The sequence below is a fragment of the Chrysemys picta genome, chromosome 9, assembly GCF_011386835.1.
Source record: "Chrysemys picta bellii isolate R12L10 chromosome 9, ASM1138683v2, whole genome shotgun sequence".
Lineage (NCBI taxonomy): Eukaryota > Metazoa > Chordata > Testudines > Emydidae > Chrysemys > Chrysemys picta.
This window is the reverse complement of record NC_088799.1, coordinates 3,835,658-3,862,161: the sequence shown is the minus strand read 5'-3', so window position 1 is coordinate 3,862,161 and position 26,504 is coordinate 3,835,658. Positions and strand designations below refer to the sequence as shown.

The following is a 26,504-nucleotide window of genomic DNA, read 5'->3' as shown; positions in this document are numbered from 1 at the left end:
CAACTGCCCCGGCCCAACGAGGCAGAAAGGGTTTGCTTAACGATTTTTCTACATTTCTAAATGCACCTAGGTGGATACCTGGGCCAAATTCATTGGTGCAATGTGTGATTTACCAGAGTGCCATAATATATGTATTGCATGGGTTGGAAGGCAGGATTGAAGCAGGAAATGCAACCAACAGGAAATGCAACATCGGATGAAACATGGGGATGGGTCACTGGAAGGAGACTAATTGCTTTGCCCTTGTCTATACATACATTTGCTCCGGTGTATCTAAGTACTCTTGTGTGGGGATGCCCCTATTTCGGTTTAGCTTAAACCTGTTCCTAATCGACTTAGCCTGAACGAGCCCATGTTGGAGGGTCCTTTTGAGAAGGAGCAGGACCAGGGCACCTCTGCCGCATCAGCTGACCTGCCTGAGCTTTCAAAGAGGGCGCCAGGGCCTATAGACGAAGAGAGACACGTTGAAGGGGAGCCCGGGTGGGTCCGGCTGAGAGCCAGCCGGGAAAGGGGCAGAGAGAGCAGATGTGGGGCTCTCGCAGCCAGTTCCCTGGGAATGGGGAGACCTGGAGAGCTAGGGCTACCAAAGTCACCTGGGAGGGAGGCAGCTGAAAGGACTAGGGGAAAATTCCCCAGGAACCGTAGCCCAGGATGGGCAGAGAAACAGCTTTGGTTTTAAGTTGGACAATAAAACTGTCTCTTTGAGATTGTGGGAGTTGGGGAGAAGTCCTGCCTTGTTGCACCTGATGGAGAATGTGGGCCAGTGATTGGCTCCTGGAATCAAGGGGAAATTGAAGCCTGCGTTTGACAGATACTCCACCCGGTTCGGGTGACCAGGAGTCGATGGAGCTGAAGCGGGTGGAAGCTGGCTTTGCTGAAAGAAGCTCCATGCTCCCAAGATGGTGCACGGGGCGACGGCAGGAACTGCAGGAGTTCCTGCTCTAGTGCCAGCAGGCAGCCAGACGACAGAAGCAGCAGGAGGTGAAGCTGCAGCTATAGACGTGACTGACCATGCTCGGGGAGCAGCAGTGGTAGCTCCTGGAGATCCCACACCGGGAAAGGACCGGTGGGTGCAGGTATAAAGCAGGAAAGGGGCTTGAGGACCATGAGGTGTGGGTGACTAGGGCATATAAAAAGCATTTGCCCCCGTGTGAATTGTGTTTTAAAGACTGTGCAGCGAATGCAGAAGAAACGGAGGAGACTCTGGTACTGTGGCCCAAAAAGGGGCAAGGACAGGGGGGTTCCAAGGGGTTGTATGCTTTTGCTGTGGGGAGATGGGGCACATTGGAAGGTATTGCCCCACTAAGAGCTCAGATGGTGGGAAACCTGGATGCTGAAGATTTGGGTGCCCAGGTGGTGGTGTGATTATTGGGAGGTTTGGACCGGATGGGAAGGAGATGGCCTGAGAGTTTATGGGACGCATCAGGCAGTTCTGCCTGTTGAAGAGGGAACTTGGGAAGAATGACATCTGTGAGTAGGGGAGAGTCCTGCAGAGCAAAGGAAATACCTGCCCAGATGGAGGTACCAAGGCAGAAAAGGGTACCGGGGAGCAGAAGCTCATGGCAAAGGCCAAACACAGTACAAAGGGGACACAGAGAGGACCTCATCAGCCTACCGGGACTCCGATTAGAGCCTGGGGTAAAAGCAGGATCCTTTGTGGGAAGAGAGACAGAGGACTCCGGTTTTATGGGTTCCGTCATGAGGACTGGGGACCTGCCACAGCAACAGGTGGCCGCAGAACACCCGCTACAGCTGACCTGGCGAGAAAAAGAGCAGCTGGCCGAAAGAGCATTGGGCCATTCAGGAGGAGAGGGTGGCCTGATCCTTGTGGCCAGTAAGCTTGAGGGAGAGGGAGATGCTGCGGGCAGAGACTTCGAACCCCTGGAGAAGGAGCTGAAGGTTTATGGTCATTGCCCTGGGAAGGATATGGACAGTGAAGGCTTTGCCTAGGGGTGGGCGTGGCTGTTCAGGGGTTGGACTCACAAGGTGCCACTGGTCCCTTGAGGGGGAGCAGGGCCAGTGCCCCTCCTCTGCATCAGCTGACCCAAATGAGCTTTCAAAGAGAGCATCTGGGCCTACAGGCGAAGAGAGCCCTGGTGCAGGAAAACCTGTGTGAGTGAGGCTGAAAGCCAGTCAGGAAAGGGGCAGAGAGAGTGGATGTGGGGCTCTCTCTGAATAGGGAGACCTGGAGAGCTAGGGGTGCCAGAGCCTCCTGGGGGGGGGAGGCAGTGGGCACCTGTGAGGACCGGGGAAAATGCCCCAGGAACCATAACCCAGAGTGGGCTGAGGAACTGTGATGTGTTTGTTAAGTTTGGATAATAAAATTGTCTAAAAGAGCAGTGGGTGTTGCAATGGGTCCTTTGGGAGCTGGGTGGGGGGAGCCCTGCCTTACGACAGCCTGGTTGAAGTTGAAATAAGTGTCCATATGGCCTTTGCTACAGTACTGATGTTCTGCCTTGCACCCGTTCCCTGATGAGTAACTAACATTCCCTCTTGTCTTTGTGAATGCTTGGATTTGAATTAAAAAACCTCACCCAAAACAAAGCAAACACAGTCCCCGACACGCCATCCCCTTGGGGAAAAGCACAGGGTGAACAGAACCTATGCCCTGAATGTAAGCTGTGTCAGACCAGGAGAAGGCACGAACCCTTGAGCTGAAGGCCTTCCACCAATGATGCCAGAGGCAGATCTAGGGTCTGTTCTCAGAAGCCCCCCTGCAGATCTCTGCTCTCCTGGCAGTGCAGGCAGGGAGAGGGTGTCTCCAAGACTTAGCTCTGCCTTTTGTATATTCCTTCCCTTGCATGTTGGGTCTTGACATGCGTACTATGCAAATCTCTAAGTGTGGGGGGAAAAGAGCTGACATGTAACACCAAAAATGCATCTGAAGGCTAAATAGGTAGGATGGTTGGTGGGATTTTTTTTTTCAATTGAAAATAAAGCAACATATAAAATGATGATCTAGTTAAATATCCTCATTACATGTTCCAGGCAGCATCTGAGTCATGGTATTTGCGCTGTGCCTTTTAGACCTGCAGGCCATGTAAACATTCCCTCTCTGAAATACCTTTTGGCCCACCCCAGTCAGATATGCCAGGCATCAGTACCAGTGTAGTCCAGGACTGTGTTATACGCAGCATGTGTGTTAATTCTGTCTACGGGTAAAACTCCCTCCTGTGCAGTGGGGACCAGCTGAAGGTCTATGGACCACTTGTGTCATGTTTGGAGGAGTTAAGCGTTTATTGCTGTTATAACTTGGGCCTGTTCTCCATCTCGGCAGACACCAGTCTGTTGTAAGTGGACCCAAGTCCTGGGCCCCACATTCTCGTAATGCCCCTGGAGCTGAAGAGTGACTGAGAGCTGTTTCTAGCCCTCTGTCTCTCATGTGCATTTCCAGATGCATGCCCCATGTCGGACACCCTTCTTGGGCAGCTGCAGCCCAGCTGCGACTCATAACCCTGTGCCGCAGCCCTCCGGAGTTCCTAGTTGCTTAGATATGTTCCCCCAGTGTCCACCTGGCTGTGGGAGCTCTGGTTTCTAGACAAACCCTTCAGGGACAATGCCTCAGGAAAGCAAAGAGCTACCAGCTTAGCAAAGGAATTTCTGAACCACATACACTTTGACTCTTACAGCACTAGACGGTTACAGATCTTTCACCAACAACAAAATCCTGAATGCGCTCCCTCTGAGTCTGAGCTCTCCCCTCCTATGTGTCTGAGGTCTGCCCGGTATCCTCAGAGTACGCAGCCCTTCCTGCCTTTTCTTTCCTTAGCCTCATTTTCCGGCCTGTGGCGGTGGTCTGGCTGCTTTGCTCAGAGCAGCACCCACCTTTTCAGACAGTTTCTGTCCCGTTTTTTGCTCCTGTGCTTCAGCTGGGGGAATTCCAGGCTCCAGCCTCCTTGTCAGCTTCTGTGTAGAGTCATTCAGAGACGATGGCCCAGCCAGGAGAAAACCCATGGTTCCAGCCGGGACGATGGTTCTCTCATTCGCTGCCTTCTCTGAGGTGTTTAGAATAGACTGGCCTTGCCAAGAGTAGACTGGTTCAAAAAGGGGTTCACAAAACAAAAGAGAGCTCACACTTTGACCGCAGCCCATCTCCAATCTGTGACCAACACTTTGTCTCCACTCAGAGGTGAATTTAACCAGGTGTGATGACCCAGCAGTGCCTTTCTGGGTGAGTGGTGAAGGCAGGTGGTCCAGCATCCAGTGTGATGGTTTGCGGGAGATGTCCACATTGGCGTAAGAATTCCATTTTGGTTTGGTGAATGCCATCTTGTATTTCAGCCTCCATTTTGAATGTCACCTTGAGTGTGTCTCTAACATTCATATTGTAGCCGGCACTGGACACCTAGTGAACAGACTATGTCTGGGAAAAGGTAATAGAGCAATCCAAGACTAGCTACATGGAATGGCTCTACCTTTGTGAAGCAATGGGTTTGAGACCAGCAGGGCCATTGACTTGGAATGATTTTCTACCTAGACATTGACAGGGGGTTGGAGCCTGGAAATTCCTCAGTAGAAGCACAGGGACACAGGCTGTTTTTAAGAGGAATGATTTCCTAGGCCTTGTCTGCACTAGAAAAGGTTTGCCAGTAGAGCTATATCGGCAAAGCTTCCTAGTGAAGACACGGCGTATACTGACTAAAGAGTGCCTTTGCCAGCCTAGCTTGTAATAGTTCCCTGAATGAAATAAGCTGTACTGGCGAAATGACTGTTTTGCCGCTATAACTGTGTCTTCACGAGGGCTTTCACTGGCATAGGGGTGTGATTTTTGTTTTGTTTTTTCATATTCGAACTGATGTAGCTATCCTAGTAAAAGCTTTAAGTGTAGCCCGAATCAAAGGAGGCCATTCCACCACCAGAAGCAAGATGGCCAGGCCAAGAGGGCCAGAAGGGTTACCTGGCCTAAAGGAGATGGACTAACCCCAGAATTCACAGGGGTGCTGAGGATGGTGAGAGGGTTTGAGTTCAGGAGCGTGTCATTTTTCATAGGTTTGTAACTGCCTTGTGCTTTTTAAAAGTGTTTGTGATTAAGAAATTCCTTTGGTGAGGTTGTTTCCTTGCTTTACAGCCACACGGTCCTTGAAGGATGTAACTAGAAAATCAGACCCCCCCACAGCCAGGTGGATGCTGAGGTGCCTGGGGACCCAGGAGGGCTGTGACATTGGTTCTGGGTTCTAGGTGGCTGGACTGCAGGGTATGAGTGTCAGACCCAGGGTCTGCACCTATGGGTGTGCATGAGACCCCAGAGCTAGGAACAATAATTAGTCACTACCCAGATCCAAGGGGCCTAGAAGCATGTGGGAGCCAATGGTTGGATCCACTTGCAATGGATTGGTAACCATCCAGAGTCGGACTGGGCCATTTGTAACCTCCAGTCACTAGAAATGAGCCGGAACAAAATCCCTGGACCTGCACCCTGGAGATGTTTGAGTCTGAACTCAGACCCAAACTCGGCATCTGGTCCTTACAAATCCCTTCACTGGCTCCCCCCTTCCTGCCTCCAGTCAGTCCATGGTCCCAGCCTTCATTGCCCTCTTGTTACAGTTCCAGACAGGCACCTCCATGCTTTCTCCCATGCTACTTGTCTCACTCAGAGAAACTCCCTGTAGCCCTCAAGAAAACTACCTCATTGTCCTTCACATCCCTCCTTACAACCCCTTGGCTGTGGCGTCTATAAAAAAACTTGACAATGTTGACAATGCCGGTGTGCTGAGACTACAGCCTACCGTGCTGACCAATACTGTCATGGTTTCCTTGTGCTCCCCCAACTGTCCCTCTCCATTTGTTGTCTCTTGTCTTCTATTTAGATTATGAGCTCTTTGTGGCATGAACCGTCTTTTTGTTCTGTGTCTGCACCGCGTCTAGTACAGTGAGCTCCTGATCCATGACTCGGACTCTGCGTGGTCCGGTAATACAAACGATGAATGATCATCATAATACAGTGGGTCCAACCAAAAGTTCAAAGTTCTTTTGCTAAACTTTAAGATGCAAAAAAAAACCCAAAAAACCACTCAACGTTTGGAAGTTGGGATATTTTGCTAAAGCTTTTAATAAAACAGAGGATGTGAAGTACCCTACTGAGACCTCCAGGAAACGTACAATTATCGGGATGAAAATACCTTCCGTAAGTGACTTCGCTCCTGGAACAGTGAGCGTAATTAACGTACTATAAAAGACAGAGCTGCAAATCCTTGCAGGATTATCGCAGCAAGGCAGCAGCGAGGCATTGTCTAAAAAGATGTCCTTGGATTGCACAGCAGCAGCATTCTCCAGGGCGTTCCTGTCCTGCCAGGAGTGGGCAGATTTCAGACACCATGTACAGTACCTGATGACTCCAGTATTTCCTTCTGGTTTCATTCCTGGTAGGAGCTCTTCATATCTGCAACCCCTTCCAAGAGGGGGCGTGCTGGTGCTGCAGCTAGACTTTGGGCTGTTTTTTAAATCACTCACTTATAGGATGTCCAGGTACCTGGTTTCTGGTCGAAAAGGTGACCTGACTGTGTCCGGTCAGCTCTACTGACTGGACACCCAAAGTCCGGTTACTAGAGGCGAGGGAGGTGGGGAGGCGCTGGGTCATCACCCATGCCAGCCCCTACTCAGCTGGGGCCATTTTCTACCTGCGTAGGGCAGCTGTAGCTCCCAGCCCTGGCAAAGCAGGTGCGTTCCTCCTGACCTGGGGGGTGAGGGGTGGGATGGGAAAAGCAGTGAATGTCAGGGAGGAGGGGGGAAGAGGAATGGACAGGGTGAAGCCTCGGGAGGAAGGGGCAGGGCAGGGGAGGTTCCATGTCCAGTTTTTAAATCGGCAACCCTGCGAGTCAGTTAATGATGCTGGGTTGTAAGTGTCACAGTTCAGGGCAATGGCACCTGTATTTCCCCTCTGTGGTTCAGCGAGGGCACCCACTCTCAGTCTCCTGGCTCCCCATTGGTTGCTTTTCTTGGGTGGAGACTCGTGTCTCTCTTCCTTCTGACCGGGGTGGTTCCAGGTTGCAGTTCCCTGCCTTCGCTGTGTCATTGCCAGCCAAAGACAGTCTGCCTAAATAGGCCTCCTTGCTTTCTCTTCAGTTCAGAGAGTAACGGAGTGATGGCCAACAGTTATACGTTACCACACGACGCTTCCTGGGCAAGTCTATTTTATTCCTAAGGTAAAAGCACTACAGAGGAAACATTAAAAGAATAAAAGGACCTACATGCCTGCTATAAGATTACCGGACATCCCCCCTCCTCCCCACCCCAAACTATCTCCAACAGAGGTTCTGGCGGGTGTGTCCTTCAAACCACTAAAGAGGTTTCTTTTGTGGTCACAAGTGCATAACAGCCTTGGCTCAGAACAAGCACACAATCTTATGGGGCCTCAGTAGGCCCCGTCCTTCCAATCCTTCCCTAAGGATTGGGGCCCTCTATGAAGCAGGGGTCCTGTGCATTTGCTGGGTCAGGAAGAAGGGCCTGAGGCTGTGTAAAACCAGGCTATTGATCCAAAAATCCTTTCTTTGTCTGTGGGTCCCTGGAGAAGCCAGTTTGAACTAGTATATGCGAACGTCTCCAGGGCGTGGCTTGAAAGGGCTGATAACCAGGGGAATTGCATTAGCATCCCCCTCCTCCTAAACTGCATACAGTCTCACAATAAAATATAAACAGTTGCATTTTCCATACAATGAACTCTAAAGGTCTTAAACTTAATTCAATAAAGTTTGTCCGGGATATTGCAGGATATTGTTATATCTGTCACAGAAAGTGCACGGGAGGGGGAGAGAGACTTCATTGTGAAAATTGTCTTCTGCATCCATTCTCCACTCACTTGAAGGAGTTTCTTGCTGTAGTTGTACTGTGGTTACATCTACCACAGGAGCTGGACTATGCTCCCTTGAGAACCTCAGCAAGGAATCCAGCTAGAAACTAAATAACCCCCTATCCTGCAACAACAACTGATTCTCATTGATTTCAATGAGATTAAGGCACCTAACTTGCTTAAAACCTTTTGAACATCCCACTAGGCACCTATCTGTATCTTTAGGAGCCTAAATGCCTTTGAAAATCTGTCCCATGGTGCATTATGGGATGGAATTTTCCTTCCTAAATTGCCTGGGGCAGGAAACCACGCTCTGCCCTATGACTGGGGTCTGTTTTGATGTCTATTCTTTTCGTAATGCAGTGCTATTACAGCGTACAGGGGAAATGCGTCACCAGACTAACCAGAGATGTATTGAACCAAGATCCTTGTGAATTTTTATAGCTGATGAGACAAGATGAAAGCACAATGTAAAACTATGGAAAGGAGCTGTGGCCAGATTGCTTTAGGAAGGAGGTTAAAATCCTCCGTTGTCTTTGGTCCAAACAACAAAGCAGCTTTATTTTACTTTTTTTTTTTAATCGTGAGATTAAAATACAAATGAAACATTCATTTTTGCTTCCCTATGGAAAGGGTGGCTAGGCAAAAAGTTCGGATCGGGCCCTTTGACTTAAGTGGGGTGAGGAAATCTTGACATACGAGAGGCTGGAATCTATGGTGTTGAGAGCAAGGGCTTATCTAACTGCAGAATTGCGCTGGTTCGGTTTAAGGTGTGATTTTAAACCGGGTTAGTTAAAACTGCAAAAGGCTGGGTGGTCACTCTATCACCTCACCCGCCTTGTTTCTGAAATATCTTTGATTGGACCAACTTCTGTTGCTGAGAGAGACAAGCTTTTGAGTTTACACAGAGCTCTCCGTCAGCAGTTTCTGTGTAGACAGAGTTTTGGTGTGTAGAGAACTAACTGCATACTAAAGGGTGAAAACTCCCTTAAGGATTGGCCTGGCTATGAATATAACAGACTTTAGACTCCCGGGCAGCCGTGGGGAAGTCTGCGACTGATGTGATATTCCCAAGCATGCTGGGAGGCCTACTATAGACATCTAGAGGAACTTGTGCCTATTCTTTCATTACATGTGCACTGACACTGCACTTGGTATAATATGAGATTCATCCCAAGGAGCATACAATGCTAAATGCCAGGGAGACAGAGCTAAATGCACTGAAAGACCCAGGAGAAGGTTCTGTCTTAGTTCCTTCTCATTCAATTCAACGAGCAGGTGACTGTATTTTAGCTGACCTGGGCGGTATTTGCAGTCTTAACAGCAGGAGTGAGTATGGAGGAGGGATGTGAAGGAAGAGAGGACTGGCACGCAGGGCGGAGGGAATTCCAGGCATAGGGGCGGCAGGGAGAAGGCCATAAGGACAAGATAGGGAGAAGGAGATGAAGGGGGAGAGGAGATGGGATTCTGTGCTAAGAAATGAGACTGGGTGGTGTGTAGGCCGGGACAAAGTCACAGGCGAGGATGTGTTTCACTCAGGATTCAATGCGCTCTGTCAGGCTGGGCAGAGAGGGCAGAGTAAAGAGGGAATTAGGAAGAAGGAGACGGAGACGGAGGTGGAGTCCAGAACTGGTGAGTGAGCTCCAGGATGATAGGCAGCGCCACCGTTTCCAAGCTCAGTTGCTTGTGAGTCCCCTTAAATCTATCTTTACCTTCCTCCGCAACCAAGCCCTCCGAAAGCATGACGAACCCCTCACTGGGTTGTTGGTAAAGACCCTTCTTTATACCCCATCGTTAATTCACGCTTCCTAGGCTGTGGTAATAGCCTTGTAAATAGCGCTGCTAAGTGTGTAATTATCATTCTTCCAGGTTGTGTGGTATAAAGGGCGTAACCTCTCACAGCATCTCTTGGAGGCATATTACCCAAGAGAGAGGAGCCAGCGCATTATAGGCCCAATTAAGCTGAGCAAAGAACAGAGGGTTTGAACCGCAGATATTCCAGCTCTTAAAGAGACTATTTTCTCAAAGCTGGGCCATGGAGTCAGCCCATGGACTCCACTGCAGTCCCTAAGAGGGTCACGATGAGGCATAGGGGGAATATTAAGTGGATGTGGGGTAAGGAACCTGTTAAATGTACCCACCTCTGCTTATAATACACAATTCTGGGGCTCTCCGCTGTTTTCCCTAGTGCATCCCTTTGGCCACTGATCTCATAATCTGACCTGGTGATTGCCCCCAGGGTTAGCTTTGAGTGGAGTTTGTCAGAGCTTCCAGGGGACAGCCCAGAGAATGTCACCCAGTGATTCCTGCCAACAGCCCAATAATGTGTGCTTTTCGATAGACATGCAGTCTCGATCCTAGGACTCCAAGTGGTAAAGAATCCGCCACATCCCTTGGTGAGCTGTGCCAATGGTTAATTACCCACAGTTGAAAAAGTGCACCTTATCTCCAGTTTGAATTTGTCTCGCTTCAGCTCCCAGCCACTGGCTCTTCGTCTGCTAATTTAAAGAGCTCTCTGCTAGTCAATGTATTCATGGTCTATGCCGGGGGAGACATGACAGCCTGGTGTTGCCATCTCTCCCCCTGGGGTTATAAATGTCCCGGAGGTTCCTTGCCCCTCTGACTGCCAGAGTCAGCAAATAGTTAACCTGTCTGAGCCCGAAGCCTCCGCATGGTCTGGTGAGGAGCCAGGTGAGCGAAGAGCAGATAAAGGCAGCACCTGCCTATGGGTTTGGAACAGCCTGGGGCCATAGATAGAATGTAAACACACTCTGAAAATCTTACTGTCTGACTCTGTGCCAGCGTCTTCTGGGCTCTTGTAATGGAAAATATTCTCTCTGAGGTCATTCAGTGAGTAGAAAACCAGCATTGAATACCCATAATATTAGGTGCCAACTCGCTTCTGCCTTTGTGCCGATAAATAAACAAAGTGGGGGAGCATTTTGCGTTGCCAATACCTTTGTTTTAATGGGAAGGGTTTAAGTTTTTCTTCTTCCTCCCCCTTTTAAATGCATGGGCTCTGTGAATTTCTGCTCTGCTCCTTTTGGCCACATGCACACACCCAACCTTCTGAGCAAGAACAAATGTCTGTGCTTCCTTGTAAGTCTGTGCATGCTGCCCCGGGCTATGTTTGTAATTCCCTTGCTGAGCTTTGAGATGAGTAGGGGAGAGGTGCAGCTCGCTGAGATGATGGAAACTGCCATTTCCCTCCCTTAGTCAATTAGGTTGCTTCAGCTAATTATTAAAAATTTCCATTAAAGGTGGATTTGCTCTTGCATGGCAGATCGAGGGGTGCGGGACTGAGAGATCTGAGGAGGGGAGTAAGGTGGGCTAGTCACTACTTGTACCCCGGGGATAGAGAAACAGCATGGCTTTAGAACAGAATTCAAAGCGATTGACCCCCTGATCAGTGCAGTTTGTTCCCTTTGGTATATTGCTGTTGCTTTTGTCCAGTCTCAAGCATGATAATTCTAGCAGTAGGCCTCCCACCAGTTCCCCTGGGGCAACTCGTCCACTCTCTCTAAAACTATGGCTAAGGGCTTGGCTAAACTTGCAGCTGTAGAGCGCTTTGAGTTAAACCAGCCTTCGGAGAGCGCAGTAGGGAAAGCGCTGCAGTCTGTCCACACTGACAGCTGCAAGCGCACTAGCGTGGCCACATTTGCGGCACTTGCAGCGGCATTGGGAGCGGTGCATTATGGGCAGTTATCCCAGCATGCAAGTGACTGCAACGTGCTTTTCAAATGGGAGGGGTGAGGTGGAGTGTGACAGGGAGCGTGTTGTGTGTATGTGGGGGGAGAGAGAGTGGGTTTTGGGGGCCCGAGGGCATGTCAGCATGCTGTCTTGTAAGTTCAGACAGCAGCAGACCTCCCCCTGCCCCCCGCCTCTCTCTCTCACACACAGCTTTCCACAGTAACGGCTTGCATGCCCGGCTGTCAGAAACGGAGCTTTGAAAGGGCATTTCCGCATTTCTACAGCGAGTTCAAAACAATGACAAGAGTGGCCACTTGACTTAAGGGGATTATGGGATGTTTCCGGAGGCCGATCAGAGCGCAGTAACGCAACACCTCGTTCACACTGGCGCCGGGGTGCACCAGCGGGAGGGGCAGCAAACGTTATTCCTCTCGCCGAGGTGGAGTACTAGCAGTGTGGAGTCAGAGCGCTCTACATGCCTTGCCAGTGTGGACAGGGAGTGAGCTAGTGCGCCCGGGGCTGCTTTATTGCGCTGTAACTCGCAAGCGTAGCCAAGCCCTTAGTGAGGGGGAAGAGGTGCTTGCAGACCAGACGATCTCTAGGAGCAGATGAGAGCATCATCAGCAATAGAATTCATAGCATGTAGGGGTCTCTCCAGGTCCTTCTTCCACAGACATCAGCACAGTGTCCGAGTACCGTATGCATAGGGCCCCGTTTTCAGTTGTTTTAAAGCACCGTTCCTCTGTAAATCATCACATACATTTGCAGTGCCGCGAACAATAACGTGAAACCGTGGACAGAATTTGCCGTTTAAAACCAAGCTCTACCCACTTACCGGGATGGGGAAAAGGGGCCTCCGTTCCTCCTCTCTTAAAGATCAATATATTTTTTGTATCGTCCCATCTAGAGGCAGCTGAGTCTCTGCCAGGGATTTCAGCTCACTCATAGCTTTTAGAGCTTATCGTTCAGGTGGGGCACGTTCAGGCTGACTGTAATGTCACACCCCAATCCACAGCTCATAATAAAGATGGCAATCAATGCTCATCTCAATCTCAATCAGGCTTTTGGTGGGGGTTGTGTCTTGCCCATGGAGATTCTCCTTTAATTCAAGAGTGGTGGAGACATTTGGAGCCAGAAAGTGGTACATTCTGTCCCACGCCTACCATTGTGGTGACAATTTGTTAGCCAGGACTCTGCCATCAGGAGCAGTTTATTCCTCCACCGCTAGCGTGTGGACTTTAAGGCTCATGTTTTCAAAGCTGCCTACAGGATTTGGATGCCCGATTCCCATTAAAATTAACTTTAAAAGTCTCAGCCTAACTGTTTCACTTTTCCTCATGCTTTCGTTTCTGACGTGGCTGCTTATCCCATGTACATCTCTCCCTGCAGCAGAAAAGATTGCCACTGCTCCCCATCAGGGCTGAGACATGCATACAGACCTCAACATTTAGAAGAAACAGAGGTTTACTCAGCTCCATGCTCTGTACGTTACCATAATTATGAAACTGACAGTGTGCTGTAGGTGAGGGTACTTGGGACCCTGCTTATGAACCTAACTCGGGAGCTGACCTGGCAAGAGGAATTGGCAAATGTTCATCCCTTTTGGACAGAATGAAATCTGCATACAAATTGACATGTGAAGCAGCTAATATTCCATTGTGCAAGATCTCTGAATGGACTGAACCTTAATGCTCCATTAACTGCACACATAAAATGTTCACTGAGCTTGGGTTTTGTTGCCAGGCTGGGGAGTGGAGAAAAGTGCTGTATATAGAGAGAAAAATGTCAGTGTTGAAGGTACATACTGAAATCTTTTCCTTTAAAAATTTTTTTTTTTTTAGAGAAAGCTCTCTAATCTTCAGAAACAAAAAAGGATTAGATGCAAAAATTATTGAGTTTCAAATTTCCAATATAATTGTCCAAAGTCTGAAAGTACCTCTGCTATTTGTGCCAAGATCCTTACGATATTTTGCAGTGTGCACTCTACAAATAAAACCCTGGATCAGTCTTTTTTTTTTTTTTTTTTTTTTTTACATAGTAGTAAGTGCAGAAACCACAATAACATCCCCAAAGGGGCTGTACTCCTCAGCGGAGGGCTAGGGTTCCTAAAGACAGGAAACTCTCCGTGGCAGAGCAGGTAGGCACTAGCTTTTCTTTCCTGAAAGCCCAGGTTTTAATTTATAGATGAATAGAAAGACCTTCTCCTGTTCTGGGCTGGTTTCAGAGGTTTAGAACAATACGCCTTCCGGTTCCATTACCTACATATTGTATAGCTAGCGAACACTTAGAAGGGATCTGGTTAAAAAGGGTTGGCTGAATTGCTGGCCGCCGTTTGAATTAAGAACCACGAATGAAACCATAAACTCACATTTCAGAACGGTTGGGCCTGGTGAACTTCTCATTGTATTTCCCACCTTGGAGTCTGCTCACAGTCACTCTCCAGCCAGGGGATTGTAATCTTGTCCTGGGAACACGAGATTACCAGGGCACATTATTGTGCCTGTGCCGTGGTACCTACACACCAAGGACCTGATTGTGTGAGGTCACGACTGCCCTCAGCTTCCACGGGCATACTTGTAAGGGGGCCAGACCATAACTTGGGCCTGCAAACCCACTACTCACCACCGTATGTTTCCTTTTATATATGCACACAGCAGGCCGGCTCGCCCCTTAAGGGCTGCAGGGCTTGGGGCTAGCCAACTCTGATTACCACCGAGGCACACATGGGCTGGATCTAATAATTCCCTTTGAAGGGCAGCAGGCGGCTGCAGTGAAGGGGGAAGCTCAGGAAACTGCAGGAAGTAAGAAAGACCCTGTTACCTGGGGGCTGGAAACATGAGGCTCTAGAAGGCAAGGTCCAGGCGGGAAGGCCTGGGAGTAGGGTTAATCGGAGAGTGTTGGGAGTGAGCAAACTCCAGCCGAAGGACCTGGGATGATTATTTTCCCTAGTGAGATTACAGGCCTGGGACTGACCCAACATGAGAGTAAAACCAGTGGACGATGTCTAGGGACTTAAGAGTTAATCTTGGAGCTTTATTTATGTGAATAAACTCGGACCCCGGGGAAGGGCTGGGGAATGGGCAAGAAAAGCCGGTGTGGAGTTTGTCACGGAAGCCTGTTGAGGGAGAAATCGTTAGCAGGGCACGGCAGAGGCACTGCTGGCCATGAGGGCACATTGCAGGCTAAACTGTACATAACACGGTATCCCTAGAAGCCCTGATTCAGCAACGCATTTAAGCACATTATTAACTTTAAGTACACACTTTGACCTCGGGCAAGTGCTTTGACATTTACAAATAGAGCTATAATTAACAATAGGCCTGATGCTCCACTGGACTGCTCTGGTTTTATGCTGGTGGAACTCCAGTGACTTCAGCTCCGATGTAGGATTTGGTTTTAGGATGTTCTGGTTTTGCAAAACAAGGTATTTCATATCCTGGAATTGGAGGGAGTTTGTGTGACTGCTTCTGTTTTGGGCCCATCGTTTTGAAGGGCAGTTCTTTTTTAACTCCACTGATCAAGTGACCAATTTGCCCAGGATGAGGTCTATAACTACCAACACTCATGTTCTGAAAGCTAATCACCAACCCTATCCAGTGGTTTATAGCACTGGGGTGCCCTCACGCCATGAACAGAGACAATATGTGAGAAGAAAAGGGGGAGACAACTTTTAACTGCACTGAAATGTAGTGAAGTTGGAGAGCTTTTTGGAGGAATGCAGCAGAAAGCACTAAGTTTCTTGTTTGAAAGATGGGACTGTCCATCCCAGATATGGTCATGATTGCCTCTCAGCAGGGATTAGAACCCAGGGTTCTATGACTCCCAGTCCTGATCCCTACAAAAATTTAGCACCTAACTTTGCATTTAGGGCTCTGTAACTCTATCAAGTTTGAAAATAAAGGAAAACCAAAGGCATCAGTACTTGGTGATGTTTAAAACTCCTTGGAGAATCAGGTTGTTCATATCATGCACTTTTCTACTCAAATTGCACTCACAGTCTGCTGCCCGAGAATATGATTCAGAGATTCAGAGATTCCCAGGCCAGAAGGGACCATTGTGATCATCTAGTCTGACCTCCTGTAGAACACAGTCCGGAGAACTTCCCCATAATAATTCCTAGAGCAGAGCTTTTAGGAAAACATCCCGTTTTAATTTTAAAATTGTCAATGATGGAGAATTCTCTCGAGGTCCCTTCCAGCCCTAGACTCTATGAATAACCCTTGGTAAATTGTTCCACTGGTTAATTGCTCTTGCTGTCAAAAAGCTATTCCTTATTTTCAGTCTGAATTTGTCTAGCTTCAACTTCCAGCCATAAGGTCGTGTTAGACCTTTCTCTGCTAGAGAGAAGAGCCCATTATAAAATATTTATTCCCCATGTAGATACCTATAGACTGTGATCAAATCACCCCTTTTCCAAAAAAGCTACCTGTTCAGAATGATTGATAACCTTTCTGTTACGAGTTGCCTGATGTAATGCACCTTTCTCTGTCTGAATTGCTCGTTCTCCAGGAGGGAGGGAGAAGGCCTGAGAATCTACTGGGATAATCTGAAAGAGCCATCTGCCCTGTCCCGTTGGAATCCATGGGCCAAGGATATCCCTTATGCAACTTTCACAGAACATCCAGTGAAGAACAGCAGCGAAAGGTTCAGTGCCATCTGCCAGGTATGGAGCATGGGTTCTCCGGATAGCAGTTGAAATGCATAGTTGTGGAATGCCTGGAAGGTGAAAGGCATGTTTGTTTGGGGCCCAAATTTCTTAATTGTCCCCGCAATACACTGAGAGAACTGGTGCCGGGTGGAGCTGTATTTAGCAGCATGCCGGGATCGGTGCGGCTTGCTCGCTGCTCCTTGCTGATAGGGGGGAGGGATCTCTGCCCACTGCCAGGAGGGTCCAGGGACTCATCTGGAGATTGGTGCTGCTGATGGATCACTCAGTGCTGAGGGGAGCCCGTGGAGGTGTTGGAGTGGGGTGTAGTCCCCGGCGAGCGGTGCAAAGGCGCTCAGGGCAAGTGTGGCAGCTCCTGTCACTGGGTGCATGGGGCTCCCTGCAGGCAGGAGAAGCTGTCCCGGTTTGCGTTACCTTCATTCAGGAGTGACAGTACCGGAAGGGCATTCCCACACATCTTGGGTTAGGACTCCAGCACTGGGCGGGGGTGGACTTGTTTGGATGCTAGGTATTGGTTCAGCTGACGATGGGGATAGGGCACAGCTGTCAAGTTTGGATCCAGGTTCAGTTGCTGACGTGCCCCCATATACACAAATGCTGGGGGGAGGGGGAGTTCAGATCTAGGGCTTGGGGTCAGGCTGACCTCTGCAGCGGCTGGCAGTTGCTGTCTGTGTGAGAAGGGTTCAATGAGGGGGCCGTCTGAGTCCAGTTGCTCCCGGAGAGGTGTCCATTAAAGAAAATCCACCGCTCCAATTGTCGCTAACTGGGAGTCTGAACAGAGCAAGCAATGGCCTTGGGGCCTGGCCTTCCCTCCCCTCCAGGTCAGCGATGAAGCACAGGGGTGGTGGTGCGTTGTTCTGACACATCCCAGACTGTACCAGTCCTGTGGAGAAACAGCACATTGGTCTCCAGCGTCGTGGGCCCGGAATGCCTCACCAGCCCTGCGTTTGCTTAAAAGAGAAATGGGCCTGAAACAGAGGCCCGGATCAGAACCTGGGTCTGGATCCGAGCTCATTGCTTGAACCTATTGCTGTGGGTCTAATCTGAGCACTGAATCCAAACGCTCTTCCAACTTTGGGATCCGGAGCCCAAGCCCCAAGTCTGGGGATGTTTGGATCCTGGGGTTTGGTTCTGCCCATTCTAGAGAGACAAGCTCCCAACCTGGGGTTCTAGTCCTGGGTCCACCTTGAAATCTTTTCCCCCTTCTTTTTTAACATTTGTAGCTTCCCCCCACTTTACTATTTGCCCTCTTCATTCCTAAATCATAGTCTCTCCAAATCGAGACAACGCTGTGCCTCACTTGGCTCACTGGCGTTCCTGTCGCTCTGGCTACGAGGCAAGGAGCCTTCTCTCTCTTTCTGTTATACCACAGATGTTTCGCTTGGAGGATTCTCAGCTCACTTTTACACAAATCTACTTTCTTCATAAGCTCCTTCCTGGCAGCTCTGACTGTGATTAATGAGCCTATACTCCTGGTGTTCAGTTCCATTCGCATTGGACAAACTTTCTCCCTCTTCCTCGTCTCCACTGTCACCACTTTCTCACCTATTTTGGCTTCCCGTGTCAGCTTGCCACACAGTCTGTCTGTCTGTCTTGTTTTTTATGCACCTTGCTTGGCTTCTTCACATTCTCTGGATGGCTTTAAGGGCTGGAGGTCACTTCCTGATCTCTCTGGTCCTTGATCCTCTACAAAAAGTCCCTGCCTTGCATGCATAAGAAGTGGATCCCTAGAGCTTAGAGAGACAAGGTGGGTGGGGGAGGCATTATTTGTTATGGGACCAACTTCTCTTGGTGACAGAGACAAGCTTCCACAGAGCTCTTCTGCAGCCCAGAGACCCAGATGTTGGTATTAAAATCTTTAACCCTTGGGCCTCTGCCATTTTTCCACTGGGGTGGACAGAGGAATGTTATTTGGGGGCGGAGGAGGGAGAGGGGTGCTTGTATATATGCATCCATAGCAAACTGGGGAGGATTCAGTTACACGGGTTATTTACCGCAGACAGTTGAGCGCTCACTGCATGGACGAGACAGGTTGCTTTCCTTTCAGCAACTGAAGCTTAGAGAAAGGAAGCCAAACACAACATGCAGCTCATTCCTTAGAACTTCACATAATTCTCACTCTTGTCATCTCTTCCTTCCTTCCACAGATGTCCGAGTTCACTGCTCAGTTGGTCCGGGCCGTTCAGACTGCCCAGAGCAAGAACCCGGCGCCAGGCAAAACCAGCGGCGTTGTGGTTCTGAATCAACCCCTCCTGATCGACACCTACATGGGTTTTATGTCTTTCATCGGGAACCGAAACAAACTTGGTTATTCCCTTGCCCGTGGGAGTGTTGGCTTTTGAAGCTCTCCATGGTGGGGCGTGCTTTGTTTGTTAATGTCACTGTCCTTTAAATTCTGCATATAGCCCCATTTCTTTTAGAGGTTAAAAAGATGCAAAGGTTAAGTGATGCATAGGTCTTGTGCTGGCCCTCTGCCCAGGGGCAAATTTCCCTCCCTTTGCAAAGTTTTCCCTGGGCCTTTCAGCCCCTACTGTGTATGAATATGGCTGCGTTACAAACTCTTTACAATGTGTGCATTAGAAATGAATCAAAACTAGGACTCCAGACCTGAACCATGTCAAACTTTGGGGGAAGTTCCGATCTGAAGTTGACCCATCTCTTGTGTAAAAACTCTACCGCAAACTAACCTGTCTAGTCCAGCCTCCCCATTGCTAATGTCAATGCAGTGGCTGCACTGCTTGTGTCTACACTGACACTTTCCGTGCTAAAACTTTAGTCATTCAGGGGTGTGAAAAAACACCCCCCAAGCGACACAAGTTTTAGCGCTGAAAAGACAGTCCTCCCGGCAATAAAGCTTCCACCACTCGTTCAGGGTGGTTATTTTTTGTCACTGGGAATGCTCTCCCCCGGCGATAAAGCGTGACTACACTGCCCACGTCACAGCACAGCTGCAGCCGGGCTGTAAGGTGGGCGGTGTGGACATACCCTAAGTGCCCCTGGGAATCTGCAGTACAAGACCTGCAGCTACCCATTGCCTCTTCAATGACCATGTTGTTCTGAAGTCTGTTTCCCATCTCAGGGGTCTAGGAACTTTGCAGCACAGTAAGTAGGTGCTTGCTTCAAATGTCAGGCCTAACATTCACACAGCAGAGAAATAGTTCCTTAACTGGTCTCTGGAGGTTTACTAACATGGCCCGGAATTGATACGAGCATTTAGCTATCTGCACTCTCTCCCATGCCGGATATAGTATTTGGTGCTTGCATCTATCTCTGCCGATCCGTGCCTGGAAATGACATCCTACACTATGCTCAGTCTTGCCCTTTAAGATCTCATGTTTTTTTAAGGAGCTGCCGTGTTTGAAATTCTGTTTGGATCACTTGGAGAATCTCTGGAGCAACCCAGTGACACGGCTGGAAAGGAATTTTCTCTGGTCACATGACACCTGGTCCAAAGCCTTTCAGAGTCATTGGAAAGACTCGCATTGCTCTGAACTCTCTACAGATCAAACCCATGGCAAAAGACAGCAGTGAAATATCTTGAAACAAATCTTAAAGGATAAAAAAATATGTTTACTTATAAACGTTTCATATTCTGCATCAGATGTTGGAATGGGGGGAAATCCAACAAAACCAGACACATTATTTTCTGGACTTTTCAGAATATTTTAGCTAAATAGATAAGTGGATAGTATAATTGGGTCTCAGAGTTTGTTTGTTTTTAAGGATCAGAATCACAGTATATTGTCATTTGAGATTTTAATAAAATAATCTTCACAGTGGTTGTGTTTCTTTTAGGTTCCACGTGGCCGATGAGTGAGTGGACAATGTTATTGTGACGGGTTGGATCACAGAAACCCCCTTGGGAGCTGCCACCTGACGTACCAAGACTACTTCTATTCCTGTTTTCCCTGCCAGCTCAGGACTCCAGCACCCTGTCTTGCTGAGCCAGACACTCCCGTCTGCTTCAACACAGACCCAGGGTCTGAATCACTTGCCTCAAAGCTGCAGGTTTACCTGAAAACAGCTCACAGAAGTGTGCTTGTCTTTAGCACTCAGATGCCCAACTCCCAATGGGGTCTAAACCCAAATAAATCCGTTTTACCCTGCATAAAGCTTATGTAGGGCAAACTCATAAATTGTTCACCCTCTATAACACTGATAGAGAGATATGCACAGTTGTTTGCTCCCTCAGGTATTAATACATACTCGGAGTAAATTACTAAATAAAAAGTGATTTTATTAAATACAGAAAATAGGATTTAAGTGGTAACAGGCAGAACAAAGTAAGTCACCAAGCAAAATAAAATAAAATGCACAAATCTATGTCTAATCAAACTGAATACAGATAATCTCACCCTCAGAGATGCTTCAGTAAGCTTTTTCTCAGACTGGACACCTTCCAGGCCTGGGCACAATTCTTTCCCCTGGTACAGCTCTTGTTGCAGCTCAGGTGATAGCTAGGGGATTCTTCATGATGGCTCCTCTCTTTGTTCTGTTCCACCCCTTTATATATCTTTTGCATAAGGCGGGAACCCTTTGTATCTCTGGGTTTCCACCTCCCCTCACTGGAAAAGCACCAGGTTAAAGATGGATTCCAGTTCAGGTGACATGATCACATGTCACTGCAAGACTTCATTGCCCACTTGCCAGCACACACACATACAGGAAGACTCACAGGTAAACACAGCCATCTGCAGACAATGGGAGTCATCAAGATTCCAAACCATCATGAATGGCCCACACTTTACATAATTACAATAGGCCCTCAGAGTTATATTTTATATTTCTAGTTTTAGATACAAGGGTGGTACATTTATACAAATCGGATGATCACACTCAGTAGATTATGAGCTTTGTAATGATACCTTACAAGAGACCTTTTGCATGAAGCATATCCCAGTTACGTTATATTCACTTATTACCATATTTTTCTAACACTATCTCAGTTGCATTATATTCACTTATTATCATGTTTTTATAAAACCATATAGACTGCACAACGTCACAGTTCTTTTGGGGGGGGGGGAGGTTGTCTCCAAGGCTCTCCATTTTCCTCACCTACAGGCCCTGCAACGTGTTGCTTTTCTTCTTTACACCCTGGCTCTGTACTACAGTGAAATCTTCCCGAGCCAAACCGTTCTGTCTAGAGAGGGTCATTAGAGACTGATGGGATGTTCTCCATCTTACTCAGTATCTGATGTCTTTGCAGCATCAGAGAGTTCAAGGCCAGAAAGAACCATCAGGCTGCTGGGGTGGTGAAGAAAGAGATAAGAACAGGATATAAAATCTATTTCCTGTAGTCTTCACTGGTGGCCTACACCCTAGGCATGTCCTCAGTGGTTGCATTTAATAACCTGTGTTGATTAATATCAGCCATCCTTTAAGGACTGTTCATCAAAAGCCCATGGAATATCGAATGCAAACCACAAACGTACCATACAAGTTGCAGCATCCTGTTTGCTTGGCATGCCACCAAAACCAGAAAGTGGGCGAGACCACTGGTCACACCAGAAGGGCTGTCAGCACCCAGGACTCTACAGATTCTTGAATTTTTTTATTCTGTGTTACCCTTAATGAATCCATTTCAACCCAAAATATAACAAACATGTTTTCAAATCTAACCACCTTGTCTGACTCCTGCCTGGGCAGCAGTTGAAGTTCCAAGCCAGGAATGAAGCAAATGTGTTTTATTTTTCTTCTCTGCATCCGTTACAGATTCTGCTCCCCCTTTAATTTGTTATGTCAGTTAGCATTGCCCTCCTCAAGGCAAGAACTTTCTATTCAGCCTGCAAGAGGAAATGTTGCAATGTTGGAAGAGGTGGGATGAGAAATCTTTGGCAATTGTTCTTAGGCGGGCATCATTGGCAACTTAGCACAATAATTTTTCACAAGAAAAAAAAAAACATCTTGCCTAGGAAACTGGGATCTTGCTGAGACGGTGTTAGGAAAATAAATATCTGCTTTTATTTCATGCTGTTCCCTTTCATACCAAGCGAACTTTCAAAGTAACCCCTGCCATTCCATTGCCAAGGTGCTTTTAAAGACACAAGCCCAGGTTTATTTGCTAAACTCCACCTCGTCGCGAATATTTTTAACTTGTTTTTGTTTCTAATTCAGACAGAGTTACTGGGCTTCAGAGCCTCCAAAATGTAGGTGGCTTGCTTGAATCCTCCCCAGGATTATTATTATTAACACTGGGTTTCTTGAGGACCTGTGTGAGGCAGGGCCTACGGTTACCTGAGACAGGTGTTCACATAGAAAAAGTATACCCACCACAATTGCTACGGACTTTCACCCATTTGCAGCCTAAAGACGTAACAGTGCTTGGAGACGCCCCCCCGGAGAGGATCCCACCGGATCAGGGTGCAGAGACTTTTCGAAGGGGCACTCTTGGGACGTTTGTACTGCAGCTACTCTTGCTTATTGTATGTAGATTTTGGCTCACTGACATCCATCTTCGGGGCACGTTACACTAAAATGACGAGGGAGAGGGCTGAAAGATTAAGGAGAGCGTTCCATAGCCTAGTGGAATGGAAAAACACAGAGCTATCGCCAGTGGGACTGTTTTGGCCACGGTTGAAGTTGATGGTAAACATCGATTCACTTCAATGGGGCCTAGACTCTTCCAAGCCATGACATTCAGATCCTGTTCTGATTTTACCCAACCCTGAGAGAGTTCAGATCTGGCATGTTGGCTCGACTTTTTAACAGGTCCGAGGGGAGAGAGGGGATGGGGGGGACAGTCACAAAGTCTGGACTTTGGTTTCATCCTATTTGTCCTTTGGATATTGTAACACCACTTGGGAAGCCATCCATGGCTCAGCTCAGTGCATTTCACTGTCAGGAAGCTTTTTCCTGATGTTCATCTCCTTTCTTATTGACGTCAGAGTGCTGATAGAGATGCCTCACGCAATGACCTAAATGCTGTACTTCACGATTTCAGTGCAAGAACTGGATACGTTTCAACCCGTTTCTGGAAACATGTGCCTTTTATGTGGTTTGTGTATTACACACTAACCTCAGCTCTCTTTCATGAGTTCAACAATTCAACTTTAATGAGTTCAAGGGAACTGCAAAAAAAATTATTTTTGTCAAGCTTTTTGTTTTCTAGCCCACTTTGGTTTCTAATGTCTGATTAGAATATTAATAACCCCCTCAGGGGAAAGAAGCGTAAGTAGCTTGCATACTGGGGTGGAGGGGGTAGCAGGTTCATTACACCTCCTCAGCCGGCAGCGTCATTAGGAGTGAGCCGTAACAGCACAGTTGCAAACTGGTGCGTCTGAGTGAAAATGGCCACAGGTGTTTCCTTTGGGACTTCTTTGTTTCTGATGCAGATTTGATCCTGGAATTTTAGCTGCTGCTTCAGAGACACCTATTAAATAAATGTGCACAAGTGTCTAGCACAATGTGGGTATAAATTAACGAGAGAGCGATGTTCAGTGATTGGAGCTGGGGCTGTTGGGTTTTCTTCCTGTCTTGCTGTGTGAACCTGGGCAAAATGCTTAGGGCCAGATTTTCAGAAGGGGCTTCTAAATACTGAGCCCCCTACACTCTGACGGGGGACAGTGGGAACCACAGGGGCTCAATATGGCTGCAAACCAGGCCCTGGGAATCGACAGCTGAACACCCAAAAACAGAGGCACCACTTTCTGCCTCGCTGTCCCCAGCTCTAAAACAGGGGTCACAATGAGTACCTCGGGCACCTCACAGGGTGTGGTATGGGTTTACCAAACAGAGTCCCTCTTTTCTGGTGACATGCGCTTCTATTCTGCAGCCCTTGCTGCCTGAACGTCCTTCAGCCGTTGACTGTTGAGATTTGATTTGGCATTTTCAGAAGGATGTGTAGATCATGCGACTCTCTGACACTGCTAGGTTGCCCTTCCTAGGCCCTGATATTTATGCCAGACTCTCGGAGCCCAACTCCTCCTTTCCTCTGGCCAGGCAGCACCTCAATGAGTATTCAACACTGGAGATTCGGTTCTGCTAAAGAGGAAAACATTTTTTGAATCTCACTAGCAGCCCAACGAAACCCTACCTGAGTTTGCAGGCTGTTTGCGACATTTGGCTCAGGACTGCGAATTTGGGGCTGTTATGGCTTCCGCCATCTGGCAGGTTTCGCTGCTCCCAGATGTGAAGCTTCAAAGGCAAGATCTGTATCCAAAGCGCTGGGGGGCTGTAGAACGGGGAATTGGTGCGGCTTGATAGGCCAGATACATGAGACAAAATGCTCTTCCTTTGCTGCCATGTTGCCTTGGTGTGTTCCCAGCACAGCATCGTCATTCTGATGCCATGGCGCAGAGGCCGATCGGCGTCCCCATGGGTGAGATTGCTTTTGCTGTGGTTTCCAGGCAGCAGAATGCGTGCGTCAGGGAACAGAATGTCCCCGCCACATTCCCAGCCTGCTAGCCTCGGGAAATGGAAGAGCCAGGGAGAAAAGCTGCAGGGATGGTTCCCATTCAAATCAATGGGTGTAGCCCAAACACCTGCTTCACCTCCCCACTGTGCAGTCAGACGATCCTTCCCTGAGGAAGAGGCGGGGGACCCACTCCTTCCCCCTTTCTCTTACAGGAATGATCTCCGTGTGAGTCACTCCCAGCACCGCGAGGACCTTGTTTCCCTGGAAACGGGGCCTTGCCCCAGCAGCTGCAGGGCTCAGCTCGGCTCTGACACAGCTTCCGGAGTAGGGCAGGGCACCTACGGACTAACCCATTCCGGGGCAAGGCTCGATGGCCCTTCAGTTGCACATGTGGCTGTTGATTAACTGCAGGAAGCCCTAAACGCAGAAGCAGAGGGAAGGTGGGACTGCAGTGGGTCCATTTCCCGCGTCCTAGATCTCTGCCCACCACCCTGGCTGGGTACCGCCGATGTGTCAGGCTTGAGGGAGCGATCAGCTCGCTGCTTGGGGATGCTCACAGTTTACTCTAGCACCAGGGCAGCTGTTGGTCCAAGATCTTGGAGTATTGACCAACGTGGTGACGGTTAGGATGGCTGGGGATTATTCTTGAAATCTCTGCTCAAGTGGCAGCCTTTGTGCTGTGAAAAACTGCCCCATTCCTGATTCCTCCTGTCTGATTTTCGATCTCCTGTATCACCCGACATTCCCAAAGACCTTTCACATTGATGCCTCCTTTCCCCCGCTCCCTTCCACCCGGGCCTGCTCATGCCACCCGTCCCGCTCCGACCTTTGGAACACACTCCCCTAAAGCCCTTCGCTTCAGCTGAGTGACACGTTGGGCGGTTAATGAACGGACACAGCTGTGTCAAAGCATCCAAACAATGAACACATTCCAAAATAGAATGCGCTCGTGGGGAACAGGCAAACCCTTAATGTGCCAGAGACAAAATCCAGAGAATGCTGGGCTGGATCGCTGGCTTTTCACGCCTCCCGCTAATTAAACCCTGTGTCTGTAGTAGCTCGCTTGTCCATTCCAGCCAGAGTCAGTGGCTTCCTACCAGCTTAATGGAGGCATTTCCATTGGGACCTCTTCCAATAATGACTGAAGTCCTCCCACATTACCTTTAATACAGACATACATAATTAAGTCCTTTCATTTGGGCAGGTTGGTTTGCTAAAGGCCCATGGCCCACCATCGAGTTAAAGGGGCAGTTTGTCCAGATTTTAACCTCGGCTGAGATTCTGTTACACTTAATCCTCCCTTGATGGCCTTTGCACCATGTTCTGAGTAATTTAAATGGTGTGGCTTAAATCTATTTAAAAAAGAAGGGGTGGAGTGCTCATCCTAGTCATTCCAGCTGAGAAACAAACCCAGGCCAGCCAAAATGCTTCGTTTAAGGATGGGTGAGACTCAGAGCACGCTGAGATTTGGTTTACTTACAAATCCAATTTTGGAGACTGGAATCCTGTTGTGGATTTGTCATTCTGCTAGCCATCTGCTGTCTATGGGCGAAGGGGGACGAGTCACTCTTGCAATGTTGCCAGCGCTCACCATTATATCGTGAATCTGACCATGTTTGGTATTTTTCAGAGATCCCCGTTGTCACAGGGTGACTGGCCCCTTTAAGAGATAGCGGGCTCCCGTGCACCTGTGTCTGATTCCCTGCTGCACACGTAGGCTTAAGGAAAGGCTCCTTAGCCCTATAAAGGGACAGCAGCAAGGGGAAGGCTGCGACCTAGGGATCTCTCTCTTAGCCCAGGGAGGTGAGGGAAAGAGCTGCAAGGTTCTCGAAGGAAGTGCCTGGGGAAGCTGTTGAGAGCCTAGAAACACAGGCCCAAGAAAGAGGGTTGTGCAGCCCCCGGGACCCCAGCGGAGAGACGGCAGGCCCGGCAGACTTTATTCTGAGTGAGGGTGGAAGGGTGGAATTTATTTCAAATGTTTTTGGACTTAATAAAGTAGAAAAGGC

At 48.5% G+C, this 26,504-nt stretch overlaps 1 protein-coding gene across 2 annotated transcripts in view; it reads left to right on the top strand.

Moving 5' to 3' along the window:
• Nucleotides 1-20,461, top strand: part of TPRG1 (tumor protein p63 regulated 1) — a 73,339-nt gene extending 52,878 nt beyond the window's left edge. Inside the window, exons 5-7 of one of the 2 annotated variants that reach the window (XM_065557521.1) lie at nucleotides 15,986-16,139; nucleotides 18,290-18,495; nucleotides 19,938-20,461. In XM_065557521.1, coding sequence (XP_065413593.1) covers nucleotides 15,986-16,139; nucleotides 18,290-18,484 — 349 coding nt within the window. In that variant the 3' untranslated portion in view covers nucleotides 18,485-18,495; nucleotides 19,938-20,461. The other variant, XM_065557520.1, reaches the window with a different exon arrangement.
• Nucleotides 20,462-26,504: the final 6,043 nt, after the last annotated feature.